The 15842-nt window shown below is 51.1% G+C and overlaps 1 protein-coding gene across 7 annotated transcripts in view; it reads left to right on the top strand.

Moving 5' to 3' along the window:
• The window catches only part of LOC143277676 (uncharacterized), a 57362-nt gene extending 48483 nt beyond the window's left edge, over positions 1-8879 (top strand). For 5 of the 7 annotated variants that reach the window (XM_076582589.1, XM_076582593.1, XM_076582587.1 and 2 more), the window contains exons 21-22: positions 181-4335; positions 5706-8878. In XM_076582589.1, coding sequence (XP_076438704.1) covers positions 181-4335; positions 5706-8011 — 6461 coding nt within the window. In that variant the 3' untranslated portion in view covers positions 8012-8878. Of the gene's footprint in view, positions 1-180; positions 4336-5705 lie in introns of all 7 variants that reach the window. The other 2 variants (XM_076582594.1, XM_076582592.1) reach the window with 2 other exon arrangements.
• The last annotated feature ends 6963 nt before the right edge of the window (positions 8880-15842 follow it).

Here is a 15842-nt window from a genome sequence, read left to right as displayed (position 1 = left end):
ACCTGGGAGGTTGCAAAAAATCTCCACCCTTTACCCACCAGGCGCCGTTACCGATATTTGAACCTGGGACCCTCAGATTGAAAGTCCAACGCTTTAACCACTCAGCTATTGTGCTCGTCCAATAGATAGAATAAACCAGCACTACCCTGCCAGTGATTCCAGGCTATGTGTTCTGTGCAGCAGACGTCATCCCGGCAGAACAGACCTCCCCAGGCTCCCACAGGTCCAGACGTATGGAGCGCCGCTCGGACCGCCGGCAGTCCTTCGTGCGAGGGGACTCGACCCGCACAGCCTTCCACCCTCGCCGCACCCCCTCCGCCCCCAACACCTCACGGTTGGACCGTGACCGTGACCGTGACCACAGGCAGCCGCCCGCTGTGGAGATTGTCCACCGGAAGAAATCATCGTCCCAGCCTCACCTGGACAGCTTGGTTGCTTCCCCTGACAGCGAGAAAAGCTGGGTGCAGTCCCCTGATGGTGAGAAAAGCTGGGTGTATTCGCCTGTCAGTGGTGGTGGTAGTGATGGTCTGGGCGTGGACATTGACGCCGCCATTCAAGCTCGCCTCCAGCGTACAGCTCAGCAGAGTTCCCGCCACGCCAGTTCTTCTTCCCACTCCTCGCCACCGCCGCCATCGCTGCCACCGCGCAGCCGCACGCTGTCCTCCGGAGGGGACGGGGAAGAACCGGGAGAGAGGAGGGAAAGGTCGCCGGTGGGAGGAAGGGAGGAGACAGGTGGGGGACTGGGGGAGGAGGTGCTGAAGCTGCAGTCCAGTCCCGGCTCCCACCGCCGCCCCCACCCCCACCCTCACCAGCCTCCTCCTCCTTCCCCGACCACGAGGACAACGGAACAACGCACGCGCGGTTTCTTCGTCTCTCGTTACCACGACTACGCAGAGATTGAGACCTCGGAGGAGGAGGGCGAGGAGGTGAGAGTGGACTTGGGCCCCTCCACTGCTGCAGGGGTGCCAAACACTGAAATCTCCGACAGCCAACCGTCGTCTTCCGCCGTTGTCAGTCCCGCTCCTGCACTGGACACCCCTTCCCACTCCCCGGCTTCACCACCCCACCCCTCGCACTCTCCGCAGAGCTGGCGGGAGGAGCCAGCCACCAGAACCCACCCCTCTACCACCACCACCACTACCACCACCACCACCACCACCACCACTGATCGCAGCCCCCAGCAGGTTCCGGAGAAAGGGACGCAGGTGGCCCCACGGTCGGTGGGGCGGGTGTTGGTGGTGCGAGCAGGTGGGGGTAGAGAGAGGGAGAGGGGGGCTCGGGCAACACCCCCTCCGCCCAGCACGCAGGTGGTGAGGAGGAAGGCAGAGTGGATTCCCTCAGACCCCGCCCCCCTCCACCACCCGGGGCCCAGACGGGTGGTCCGGGCCGGCCAGGAGCTTCCAGGAGGACTCGAACTCTCTCCTCCGGGTGACAGGATGGCTCATCCTCCTCCTCCTCCTCGTTCTCAGTCCCTGGATGACACTCATGGGAGCGGTGTGCGTGTCAAGGTCCTCCCCAGCGAGCATGTCACCCCCGGGGGGAACCAGGGTGGTGGAGAGCCTCCAGTCCTCAACCCCTTGCTGCAGCAAGGGGTGGGTGGCAGTGGGTGTGTGGGGGAGGAGGGGGGGCAGGCACAGGGAGGCTCTGCTCCCCCCTCCTCCTCCTCCAACACCTCCACCTCTTCCCCCCCCCAGGCCAGGACGGCTCCAGGAGAGGGTGCGCGATGGCCCACAGCGGTCGGCCAGCAAAGGGAGAGCAGCCTGGATGACGACGTACAGCGTGAGGGAAACGCCTCGATGATGACAATGACGGATGTGGACAGCGAGTTTCACCACACAGTGGAACACGCCCTTCGCCTGGAGCGGGTAGGGTACCGTCGCCATGGCAACATCACCTCCAAGCCCACACCCACACCCACACCCACACCCGACCAGAGCGGTGAGGATCGTTGCTTGAATACGATGGCTGTCACTTCCTCGTCACCTCCTGCACTGGCTCCCCCGCCCTCCACCACCGCCATCACCACCACCACTGCCCCTGTCCTGCAGTCTGTGCCACACGATGTCCCCCCACCCCCTTTCCCTGCCATCCACACTGCTTCTTCACCTGTCAGTCAGCGTGAAGCCACACCCACCACCACCACCACCACCCTTCAGGAGACGCATTTCCCCACCACCCCAGAGGAAGGAGTGTCTTCCCCTGATGGGCCTCTTTGGCAGGAGGTTGGGGCTGGGAGCAATTCTCCTGCCCCTGCCCCCGCCCCCACGGAGCCGGACTATGCTGAGCCCTGCAGCCCCTCCCCCCGCCATCGCCCCCACCCCCCACACAGAACAGACCCCCACTACGCCGACATCGAAGATCACACCCTCCTACCTCCCTCTCACCATGCCGTTTACACTTCTGCCCCTTACGACCCGGACTATGCCGAGATCTTGACTCCTCCACCTCATCCTTCTCCCCCTCCTCTTCTTCCTCCTCCCTGTCCTGTCGCATTAGTTGAGGGGAGCAGCTCGGCACAGACATCATCAGCTGACGCTGTCCCTGTATACGCCGTGGTCGTCAAACGTCGAACAGCGCCCTCTGTCACAGCTACAGGAGAGATGGAGGGCAGCAAGCCAGCGACGATCGGTCCAGTCCTGAACGGAGACTCTGTGATGGCGGTCACTACCTGTGAAGCATCAGCAGTGATGGCGAATGAAGCATTGTTGGTGACGACAGTGGAGGGCAGTTTGGTATCCTCCTCCTCCTCCTCCAACCCAGCGGTGTGTTCTGTGAGGGGAGGGGGATCTGATCACCCGCAGCAGACACAAGATTGGTTGCCGGTGGGGTTCTCTGTGTGCGAGACAGACTTTCCCATCGCCGACTCCAGTTCCAGTGTACAGGTGGTGAAGCGACGACCGCTCAACTCCTGGTCATCATCGAACGAGTCAATCTCGTCATTGAAGAGGGGGGAGGAGAGCGACGTTGGGGCCCATGCTGCAACGGCAGTTGAAGCGCACTCTTGGAGCGACGGTCTGGCAGGTGATTACGAAACCAGCGTTGGGGTAACCTTGGCCTCCTCTCCCAGCCCGGCCGATCCGTTCGCAAACTCCACCGCGTTCTCATCTGCGGGGGATCTCCCCACATGGCGACCCACTGATGTGGTGACTCCCCACCCTCCAGACACGCCCACCCACTCCCCTATACCCATGCCCACACACTTGTCAGCAGACACACCAGCAGCCATGCCACCAGGTGCCGGCTCTGAAGTGCCAGAAGACCTGCGGCAGTTTTCTCAGCAGGACATCCTGTGGCGCGGCCCTTCTGCAGACAATCACAGCCCTCGGCACCTCACCTCTTCCAGCTCCCTCTGGAGTGCACCAGCTGATTTGCAGAGCAGTGAGGTGCAGGGGGGCCGAACCCTTGCCGTGGACGTCGACCCAGTCAGGACTGTGGTTCAGCCGTGGTCCCAAGGAGACTTGGGGGGTGATGAGCGCTTTGGGTCCGTGACGGCAGGGGTCGGAGGTCGGCTCCTGTCAACAGCAGCTCCTGTCACGGCTGCATGGAGTGAGGTCAGGAGTCAGGACGCCGACGAGGGGGCCAACTCTAGTTGTGTGTCGCGGGAGTTCTCTCACCCTCTTCCTGTCCCACGGACTCTGTGGAGTGACGGTGCCGCGTTCCTGCCACCGCCACCATCATCGTTGTCATCTGTCCATGATGGTTCCCCCTCGCTGCCTCCCCCCTTGCCCCCTCTCTTCCACCCAGCTGTTCCCACCGTCCCTCCTTCCCTCTCTGCCAGCGGTGCTCACCCGTGTCCGACCACCACCACCACCCCCCATCTTCCCTCCCTTCCTGTGGGTGGGGGTGCTGCCACCAACACCGCCGCCACCACCCACCACCTTTTCCCTGCCCCACCTCCCTCTCCCCCTCCAACTACCTCCGCCTCCCAGAGCTCTGAACCTCCTGCCCAGCGTCAGGCTTCCTCCTTCCCCCCTCCTCCATGCGATGATGATTGCCACCCCGACCCCCACCCCCACCCCCTCCCTCCCCCCTCACGAGAGGAGAGACCCGACGACGGGGGCAGCCCCTGCCCCAGCATGCCCCCCCTGCACCTGATGCTGTACCACCCTGACGAGTTCCGCGTCCCCCCTGCGGCCGTCGGGGGCGCTGATGTGTGGCCACCGGTCAGTGTGGGAGAGGAGGTGGTGGTGGTGGAGGGGGAGGCAGCGGTGACGGGGAGAGAGGAAAGCCGTGGCCCAGTGCCGCTGCCGCTGCCGCCTCCTCCACTGCAGGTGGTGGGAGAAGAACCTCGTTCCGTCAGGGGAGAGGCTTTTGCTGGCGGTGACGCTGCCGGACGTGAGTGAAGGGGATGTCTGTCTGTCTGTGTGTCTGTCTGTCTGTCTGTCTGACTTGTTTCTTTTCTTCCATTGTCCTGGTTTCCTGTGTTGGTCAGCAACTGAAGTGAGAGTGAGAGAGGGAGAGGGGGGGGGGTGTTGGGGGTGGGGGTAGATTTAGCTAGAGAAGGATTGTCACGCTCATTGAAAAAAAATTTTTTGAATGTTGTAGAGAATAAAGGACCACTTGAACTGGCCATTCTGCGTTCCTCTGCCTCTGAAATTTTTGTGGAGGGGTGTGTGTGTGTGTGTGGGGGGGGTGGGGGGGGGGTTATTATGTTCTGCATGCGGCTGTACTTGTTTTGATCACCAGGTTGACTTGAATTTTCTCTCACTATCGTTCTTGATGGTTATGTCTGCCCAAAATGGAATGCAAGTGTATCCATCACGGTTTGTTTGGAAAAAGTGGTCCTTAACTTAAAATCAGAAGCATATATGTGATGGTCATGTGGAAAAGTGGTTCATAACTTTTTCTGAAGCCTGTATGTTATATTTGTGTGGAAAAAAGGTCTTTAGTTTTTTGTGCAGTGTGATATTTGTGTGGAGAAGTGGCTAGAATTTTGTTTGATTTTCCGCACAGCATCGACAATAGTAAGTTCTACGAAAACATGATAAACGAAAGTAATGTTGTTGAAATCAACTTAACTTAGAGATTCTGGTTATCTTGATGATGATTACATACTACAAGGTGTATTGACAGAAAGGGGGTGGGGTCGTTTTGGAAGTGGGCGTAGAAAAAACCCAACACTGTAGCTTGAAACCTTCATTTTCAGATTTTCATTTACTGTGAACCCCCCACCCCCCAGATGAAAGCTTAAAGTTGAAATATTTCTTACAGCGAGCTTTTTGTAATAATGTGTGGTTGTGGGTGCTTGGGTGGGAGGGTGTGTGTGTGGGTGTATGTGAGAGTGTTTGTTTAATGTTTATGTTTAAAACAAAATGATAATGGAGGAAAGCAACATAATTGCACTTGGGTGTTGTGTCTGATACATTTGCAAATATTTTAGTACCATTTCCACCCATAAGATCAGCAGACTGTAATTTTCTTCTTTTTTTTTTCTTTTTTTTCACAAAATGTACTTTAGATCTGCTGAGTTGCAAATAGTAAATAATGGAAGACAGTCAAGATTTTTTTTTTTTTTAAAGCAAAGTGCTTGGTTGTAAGTTAACTTTTAGAACAATGCCAAATCCTGTTTCATTCTACAATGTCCCTTGCATGCATTTATTACACACACACACACACACACACACACACACATATATATATATATATATATATATTTATATGTGCCAAATCTTTCAATTTTCTTTTCTTTTTCTTTTCTTTCACAGCTGTTTCCATGACGACATCAGGCTCTGCCACGGCTGTTGTCACCACCCCCTCCACCACCACCACCGTCACCAGCAACGTCACCACCTCCACTGCCACTGCAGCCGCTGACAGTGCCTTTTCCCCTCAGGTCCCGTGGTTGTTGTCGCACAAGGAAACTGCTCACCAACCAGCTGTCAGCGCTTCAGACAACGAAACTCCCCCCTCCCGCCCTCCTCGCAGAGGAGAGAAGAAGGGCGCTGTGTCTGGGGAGGGGGTTGCTGCTTCCTCTTTTTCCTCCTCCTCCTCCTCCTCCTCAGAATCGTTTGCTGTGTCTGGGAGAGGTGGTGGTGCTCAGTCCTTCGATCGAAAAGACACCCAGATTCCGCCGCCATTTTGGGAAGGCGGAGCTGGGACGGGTTCTCCCAACCCCAAGGACACCGTGCACACCTCCACCACCACCACCACCACCACAACCGTCATGGCTGCCACCGCAGTCTCCCAGGCAACGAGGCCCGGCGGTCAGGAGACAGCAACCTGCACCCCTGCCGCCCCTCCTGTCAGGACGGCTCAGTCTGTGGCATCATCGCACCATGTGGCGCCACCTGTTCAGGAAGTGTTGGAGGTGGCCCGACCCTCCGTGAAGAAACGAGCACCGGCACCGGCACCGAAACAGAAGTGCCAGGGAGGTACTGCCAGCATGACCACGCCGGGCGTGGCGGAAAGGGAGCGCTTCGCCGATGAGGAAAAGCTGAGAGGGCAAGGTGTGGGAAAGGGTAGTGGGGCCGTGAAGAGTGAGTTCAGCTCTGTGCAGACGTCAGTCGCTGGGACGAGGGCCCAGGCCGTCAACAGTGGAGGAGGACACGCCAAAACTACGAAAGACTCGGAAGGGACCAGTGAAGCGGAGGCAGCAAGAAACCGGCGGTGTCACTCCGAGCAGGTGGCTGGAGTGTTCAGTAACCTGGGGAAGGAGGAGGGGGGTGTCACCATGGTGACTGATAGCCTGCCCCCTCTCCTGGAAAACGGACGGATGGTCTGTGCAGAGGAATTGTCTTCCTGTGTGCCGGGTGATGGCTGGCTGACCTCCGACCCACCACTGAAAGGTCACACGAGTAAGGCACCCTCTGACCCCCACCCCACGCAGCCCAAAGAAAGCCCCAGCAGACACAGGCCAGGGGCGTTGGGGGGGGAGAAGGAGAGTGAGCTGCCACCACCTCCCTCCTCCCCACCTCTCCCTGCACCTCCTCCACCCTCCTCCCCGCAGCAGGGGGACGCCGAGACGAGAAGAGCCCATCGCCTGTCATCAGCTGACGCGTCGTCGTCTCTGGACAATGCCCCCGCTCGGCAGTCAGCTGCTCAGCGATCGGACGATCTGGGGGAGGGGAAAGAGGGGCAGGGCACAGGTTCCCCCCACACCCACCGTTCCCCTAAGGTCTGCCGTCTGCTGGAAGTGTTTCAGGGTGGGGAAGATGGAGCCGGGAGGGAGGGTGGGTGTGTGGTTCATGGTGGCGCAGAAGAAGACATGGGAACGGGAAACAGGAAGCAACATACAGGGGAGGCAAGCATTGGGGATGACGGGACAACAGGCAACCACCACCACCACCACCATCCCCACCATCACCAAAAGGGAATGCAGGCGGAAACTGTTAGCAGCGCAAGCAGAACAACAACTGCTGCAGCAGCAGCAACAACAACAACAACAACAACATCAGGAGCAGCAACAACAACAGCAGCAGCAGCAACAACGACGACAGCAGCGACAGACAAACCATCACAAACCAAAACCGTTGACAGTGCAGGCAGAACACAAACCAAAACGGACCACCAGGTCCACACCAGGGCAGAGACGCTCAGCAGTGAAACACACGACAATAGTAAAACATATGACACTGAAACTTGTGTCGGTGAAACTCGCGTCAGTCAAATGCGCGGCAGTGAAGCACACGACGCTGAAACACACAACAGTGACACACGCAGCAGTGAAACACGCAGAGCAGAAGACGTCCGTCAGCCGGCATCAGTACAGCGCCAGGAAAGCATCAAGCAGCTGCGACAGCTGTTCGAAACGGCTGTACCTGACCGCAGCAACACCGGTGGTGTTGGCGCAGAGCGAGCCCCGTCCCTGCCTCTCGCACGTTCGGTGCGTGTGCGCAGTGCGTCTCCCGAAACAGTGAATTCCTCGCCCCTGGCTGCGTTGGCCGGGGGCATGCGGCGAAGCCTGGAAATTCCCAGCTCTTGGTCCTCCTCTTTGAAGCAGGGCCCAGAGTCACACTTGACGCCCCAGCGCCTTCGCTTGGGACCCAAACCGTTCTACGGAGCCAAGAAATGAACCTTCTGCTGCCAGCGTGGCTTGTGTGTGTGTCTTGTGTTTGTGCGCATGCTGTATGTTAGTTCTGACTTCTCTTATTTATTTATTTATACTTCTTTTTTTTTCTAAGTGCATTTCTTCCATCCCGGCCCCTCCCACAAAGACTAACAAACAAGCATCTGTCTTCACTTTGTTTATCCAGTCCTTTCTGCAGACGCCAATATACATGTTTTAAACATTTGTGCCCTGGTTTTACACAGACTGGACCAATGCTGAACTTGTCTTACTATTAGGGCCAAAAAAAAAAAAGCATGGTTTGTAAGTTTATTGCATTTGATTTTACTTTTCTAATGTGAATGCTCTGCTTTTGGATGTTTTTTGTTTGTTTGGTTTTTTTTTTTAATAGTTTTATTATTATTGATTTTTTGTATGTTGATTTTTGTACTGAAGTACAGAAGTGGTTTGATGATTTTTACTTATCATTGTGTATATATTTCTGTATTATAATATTTTATTGTAAAAAAATCTTTTAAGTATTTTAACTGCAGCAATGGTGAATCAGAGGCAGGGATTACGTTTGTGTGTGTGTTTGTGTGTGTGTGTGTTCAGTTTAATAACAGGGAAAGACAAAAATGTTGAGACTGTGCATGTGTGAATAATACTAAAAACTGACACATTATTCAGAATTTTATGAAAACACCCATCCCACTCCCAAGCTCAAGTCTGCCCTTCAGTCTGTCTGTCGGTCGGTTTTTGCCTGTCTTGTCTTTCTATCAGTCTTGCTCAGATAGTTTGGGAGAATGTGAACGTACGTATGCATCATATGTTGAGAAATCTTTTGATGAATTTTATATGATTCTGCACTCAGCAGATCCCCCACCCCACCCCCCCGCCCCGCCCCCCCAACCCTCTGCACCCCCACCCCCCCCTTCCCCCCTCTTCCATCCATGACGCTGTGACACGAGTTGGTCAGGCATTGTACTTTTGATCCAGCGTTCACCAGTGATTAGGGTTCGAGGCCCTTTTTTTAGCCTGGTGTTGTGTCTTTGGGAAGGGCTTCTAACACACTGCGATTACCCTCACTCTCAGCATGGTGTGGATGGGTTACCAGACTTCGGTCGGTCAGGAAAGTTTTAAAAGTGGCGGAAGGAAAGGGGTTGGGCCCCCACCTTCCTGTGCCGAGCCCGAGAGGCAGTTCTTCTTCTTCTTCTGCGTTCCCCGTGATCATGGTCTCAGACTTGCAGTCCTATGCTGGAGATGAAGGTGGTGGTCTTGATGAGATCTTCTTTGGTGCCCCAGAGTTTTTCTGCCAGTGTGGCTCCATAGGGCCACTGCTGCGTCCGTGCATCTTGATACAGGGGGCAGGACTGCAGGATGTGCTCCGGGGTTTGTGAGCCTGTCTTACACGGGCAGTCAGGAGTGGAGAGGCAGTGAACGTGATGACCGAAGAAAGCTGCCCCCCTCTGCCCCCCTTATCCCCCATAGACTTCATCTGCCTGGTCAAGTGTCACATACCTGATTCTGTAAATCATAATCCTGTCGGGTTTCGTTTGTTTTGGTTTTTATGTCACAGTCTATGATGGCTTTCTGAATAGAGTGTATAGATATATATATATAACACTACATAGCACGCTGTGTTGCTGAGTAGATAGATGATGGATACGCCTCCACCACCCTACGACCACTCCCACCCACACCCCTATTTCCCCAACGCCACAAAATCTACATTTCATTGAAGTACACCCTTCACCTTCCAGCAAATCCACCCAACAACACTGAATACCACCCCTTTCCCCAAATCCACCCAACAACTCTTAATACCACCCTTTCCCCAAATCCATCCTACATTGCTGAATACCACACTATTTCTGAAATCTACCCTACAACACAGAATACAACCCCTTCCCCCAAATCCACCCAACAACACTGAATACCACCCCTTTCCCCAAATCCACCCAACAACACTTATACCACCCTTTCCCCAAATCCACCCTACAATGCTGAATACCACACTTTCTGAAATCTACCCTACAACACAGAATACAACCCCTTCCCCCAAATCCACCCAACAACACAGAATACCACACTCTCTGAAATCCACCCAACACTGAATACCACACTCTTTCTGAAATCCACCCAAAACACAGAATGCCACCCCTTTCCCCAAATCCACCCAACAACACAGAATACCACCCCATTCCCCAAATCCACCCAACAACACAGAATACCACCCCATTCCCCAAATCCACCCAACAACACACAATGCCACTCTCTTTCTGAAATCCACCCAACAACACAGAATACCACCCCTTTCCCCAAATCCACCCAACAACACAGAATACCACCCCATTCCCCAAATCCACCCAACAACACACAATGCCACTCTCTTTCTGAAATCCACCCAGCAACACAGAATACCACCCCTTTCCCCAAATCCACCCAACAACACAGAATACCACCCCATTCCCCAAATCCACCCAACAACACACAATGCCACTCTCTTTCTGAAATCCACCCAGCAACACAGAATACCACCCCTTTCCCCAAATCCACCCAACAACACAGAATACCACCCCATTCCCCAAATCCACCCAACAACACACAATGCCACTCTCTTTCTGAAATCCACCCAGCAACACAGAATACCACCCCATTCCCCAAATCCACCCAACAACACACAATGCCACTCTCTTTCTGAAATCCACCCAGCAACACAGAATACCACCCCTTTTCCCAAATCCACCCAACAACACAGAATACCACCCCTTTCCCTAAATCCACCCAACAACAACAGAATACCACCCTCTCATAATCCATCCAGCAACACGCTTACCACTGATACACAACCTGCCTGTGAAAGTACTTAACACTAATTTCCCGGTATTTTTTTTTCTTCTTCTTTTACAAAATTGATATTTTCCAGCTACTTAAAATCGTTATCATCAAAGGCAATATTTTCTGTCTGTGTTAAACAAGCTGCTTAGACTGTTTGCAGAATTTACCTGCTGTAAAAATATTGACGTGAATATCAACTGGAGCTGAGGTTTAGTTTTTCACCACCTTTTTTTTTCTTCGGTTTTTTCTTCTTTTTTTTATTATTATTATTTTTTTTTATAACTTAGACGAAATCTTTGTTATAATTGATACCTCTTATCTAGTCATTCATAGTGATGCTGATTTTTCCTCCCCACTTTTTGGCTTACATGTGTGTTTTCACACAGACAACATGTGTCTGTGGAATAAGCCAAGCTGTTTTCAGTTGTGCGTGTTTGTGTGTGTGTGTGTGTGTGTGTGTGTGTGTCTGTGCGTGTGTCTGTGGTAAACTTAGATAAATTTTTTCTTAATCAAATTTGTATTTGTATTTGTATTTCTTTTTATCACAACAGATTTCTCTGTGTGAAATTCGGCCTGCTTTCCCCAGGGAGAGCGCGTCGCTACACTACAGCGCCACCCATTTTTTTGGTATTTTTTCCTACATGCAGTTTTATTTGTTTTTCCTATCGATGTGCATTTTTCTACAGAATTTTGCCAGGAACAACTCTTTTGTTGCCGTGGGTTCTTTTACGTGCGCTAAGTGCATGCTGCACACGGGACCTCGGTTTATCGTCTCATCCGAATGACTAGCGTCCAGACCACCACTCACTCTAGTGGAGGGGGAGAAAATATCGGCGGCTGAACCGTGATTCGAACCAACGCGCTCAGATTCTCTCGCTTCCTAGGCGGACGCGTTACCTCTAGGCCATCAATCCACAGAATGGCATGAACGTATTATGAACGTTTTATTTCATTTACCCTCAGGTTTATTTTAAGCCTCTGGATCCACAGGACCAATCTGAGTCCGTTGTGGGAAAGATTGGTTGTGGTTTTTATGACAGCCTGACGTTCTATTTCTTGTCTGCAGTTAAAAGAAAAGAAAATGAAATTTTGAACAGAATACACAGAATGACACGAACTACACCATCGACGTGTTTTTTTGTTTTTGTGTTTGTTTTTGTTGGTTTTTTTTTGTTGTTTTTGCATACAAATAATTTTAAAAAGTACTGAAGTAACAAGAATGAAAGTATTGAAAATTCTAAGTGCTCGTGACACACAGGATATTGTTTGTTTTTTTTCGTCGTCTTCTTCTTCTTCTTTCCCTTGACTACCGCCTTCATCATTGTGAAGATTCTGTAGACTATAAGGGGGGGTTGCGTGTTTTTGAGGTTTCCTGAGGTAGAGGTTGCTGGGCCAGGGGATAGGGGGTGGGGGTGGGGGGGGGGAGGTGATCAGATTCGGGATTTGAAGCCTTCCAGGGTTGGGCTGAGGGCAATCTCAGCAGGAAGGCTGTTCCAGTTTGTTATGGTTCGGGGAAACAAAGATTTTTGTCTGTACAGCGTCCTGCAGTTGGAGAGGTGGTACTCTGCTGGATGCGATCCTCGGGTCCCCGTGGATGCTGAAGGATTTTGAGAGGGCTTGTGGCATGTGTTGATGATAAGACTGCCGCTATGGAACTTATAAAAGTTAACCAGCATCTTCATGACTAGCGTCCAGCTGGTGCCAGCTGCATTGACTTGGTTCTAACTTTTTGACAGTTACACGTGACTAAAATGCCAACGTTGACCGAACTACGCCACTGGTCATTTCCATACTACACACACAGTTAGTAGCGGGTTACGACCATTCTAGGCTCTCCCGTCCGAACAATGCAACTTTCTCCAGACCATCAGTCAAGATCTCAAAGATGTCGTGGAGTGGGAGAAACTTTTGGTGATCCTGCACCCCCGCACCCACAGATTTTCTCAGTTTCTAGGTGGACATGTTACCACTTAGCCACCACTCCATAATATGATGTATTTGCAGACAGGGAAGGGGAGGAGGGGGGGGGAAGGAAGGAGGGGGAGAGGGATGGGGAGGGGCTGTACAGGGAAGAGGTAAGTTTTAAGCCCTGCTCATAATAATTTAATCACAAGATGTGGGGCAGAGTTTTGGGAAGGGATTATTTGTTCAAAGGTTTTTGGTGGTTGTTGTTGTTTTTTTTTAAAATAGTAACAGTAATGATAATAACAATAATAAATAATGATAAAGTAATTATTAATTATATATATATATATATATATATATATATATAATGAAGTGTTTTTCGCCATTGTGCTTCCTGTGCCGAGCCCTTGATACAGTGGCTATGACATCAGTTCCCTTACGTTCAAAATAGGCAATGGGATCTAAAACCTTTTTATTTTTATTTATTTTTTTTTTTTCATCCATCTTTAATATCCTGCTGTGGAATCTAACGACCATTCTTTTCAGTGTGCTTGATATTGCTGTCAGAGGGTTGAGAAGGGAGCCATTGGTGTGTGTGTGTGTGTGTGTGTGTGTGTACTGTGCAGTGTAATTCTCTTTGAAGTCTGGGTTGAGGATTCATTGCCGCACGTTTGATTGTATCTGTGTAGGTGTGGTGGGTATTGTGTGGGTGTTGTACAGTAACGTTTCCGCTGTGTGTGGGTGTGGCGTGTGTGTGTGTCTGTGTGTGCTACTGCTTGAGCGCACGCGCGTGTATGTGTGTGGGTGCGCGCGCGTGCAAGTTAGCGTGTGTGTGTTTTTCCTGTACATGTACCAGACTTGATTTGAAAACTTACACAAAGCTCACGTATATTTTGATATTCCAAACAAATGCACGTCATTGACCTATTAGCACTGAAAACTAACTTATAGGCTGTAGGCAACAAGCGCTGCTTCAGTGAAGTGTGTGTGTGTGGTGACACTGAGGTGGGTGACTGATTTATGCTGACTCAGTGATTGTGACGGGAACTCGTCTGTTTTTTGTCAGTGGTTTTGGTTTTTTCTTTGCTGCTTTCTTTGGAGAAAAGAAGAAGAAAGAGAAAAATTCAAATGTTTCATTCTCTCTCTTTTTTTTTTTTTTTAATCTTTTTTTTAACAAACACGCACAACTTGAGTGAAAGTGTCTTTTGACTCGCACACAATTTGATGCCTCAGAGCAAGGCTCATACCACAGAGCAGCTGTTTTGTTTGTTTGTTTGTTTGCTTTCTTTTTTTTTTCAGACTTCTCAGATCACCCCCACTTGAAAATGTTTGAAAGCTTGAAATAATTCTAAATCAAAAATCAAAACACGATTTTTTTTTTTTTTTTTTTTTTTTTTTTTTTTTTTTTTTGGTCGGCGATATGCTTTTTCATGTCCAAGTATGTTATGACAGGTAGAGAGTGCAGTTAACTAACTGGAAATTAATAAACAAAATGATGCTTGAAAAAAAACAACCGCGTTGTTGTCTGTTCTTTCTCCTTCCTTGGCACCATAGCCCATACCCAGTGGTTTTTTGAGATAAAGACAGAACTTGTTGCTCTCAGCCGTGGAACTGGTGAGAAGACTGATAGACGTCTGAAGAAGGTTCAGAGGTTTATTCTTCAACTGACAGATCCAGGTCGACAGGCTTAATGTGATTAGCAAGCACCCTCCTGGGGCCGTATTCAAGAGACCATCGTGCCTGCGGAGAATATGCACCTGCATGTAATCTGCCTGAGGCAAGGCAAACCGTCCTAGGGTAAATGATATCTGGTATTCAGGAACACAAGAGCCTACCCGCAGGTCTACAAACCTGAAGGCAATTTACCTTGACTACCTGCTAAGGGTGACTGCCCACGAAGCAGAGGTAAATACGGCAGATCATTTTTGTTGAAGAAAAACAGGCGTGGTTTGCAGATTGAACGTGCTTTACTTACTCTCTCGACAGTGCTCTGAACTGTATATATTATAGTCAGTCGTGTCCGACTATGACCATAAGAACAGCAGAGGAGGCAACTGCTGTTCCGACTATTTGGGCTAGAATTTGATTGTAGTGGAGAGTGTCTTGCCCAAGTACATCCCCACTCTTTTGGCCAAGAGGGTTTTAGGACAGTCGGCGTTGGGATGGCTCCCAAAGGCCAACTAGCCCACAAGGCTGCAGCACAAAGAGCCAGTGCAATTTTGCCTCAAAGTTTGAGAGTCATAGTCCTTCACAAAAGACTAAGCTGTAAATGGTTTCTGAACTGTAGTGGGGTGAGAAAAGCATGCGCAGAAGAGAATCACCAGGAGTTTTAATTGAAGACGATGGGTTAGCTGCCTGAGTGCACCGCGCGTATCTTGAATACGAAGCTAACTTAATCTTCAAGATATCTACCCACGGGTCCCTCTCATGTCAAGGGTAACTTGCCTTAACTCTCTCCATACGAACGGCGAAAGAGACGACGTTAACAGCGTTTCACCCCAATTACCACCATCAAAATATTGCAAGCGGAAGGCTCTTGTACTGAAGAGGTGAATGTTGACAAAGAATACCACAATTCTGACGACAGAAGCTAAAGGTTGGGTCATTCAGACACCCACTGGACATCCGAGGGGTCCGTGTAGAGGAGAAGAGAGGACTGGCCGTACTGAGTTAAGACAAAATTAAGTTTGTCTTGAAAAAGGCCCCTGTGCGGCAGTGAGTGCTGGACCCCTGCATGTTCGACAGGAACGAAAGCCCAACTCCATCCATGTGCAATGCCTTGGACGCAGACTGAACATCACTCCTGACAGTTTTGTGCTGACGTGGTTCATGAGCATTTGTATGGTTTGATGGTCCTGATATGGCCCTGTGTGGTCGGTTGGACTATGAGCAACAATAAACAAATATGGCAGAACAAAGCTCCAAATATGGCAGGACAAAGCTCCAAATATGGCAGGACAGAGCTCCAAATATGGCAGGACAAAGCTCCAAATATGGCAGAACAAAGCTCCAAATATGACAGGACAAAGCTCCAAATATGGCAGGACAAAGCTCCAAATATGGCAGAAAGCTCCAAATATGGCAGGACAAAGCTCCAAATATGGCAGGACAG

This window comes from Babylonia areolata, chromosome 34, assembly GCF_041734735.1.
Source record: "Babylonia areolata isolate BAREFJ2019XMU chromosome 34, ASM4173473v1, whole genome shotgun sequence".
In the NCBI taxonomy this organism is placed as follows: Eukaryota; Metazoa; Mollusca; class Gastropoda; order Neogastropoda; family Buccinidae; genus Babylonia; species Babylonia areolata.
This window is presented reverse-complemented; position numbering and strand designations above follow the sequence as displayed.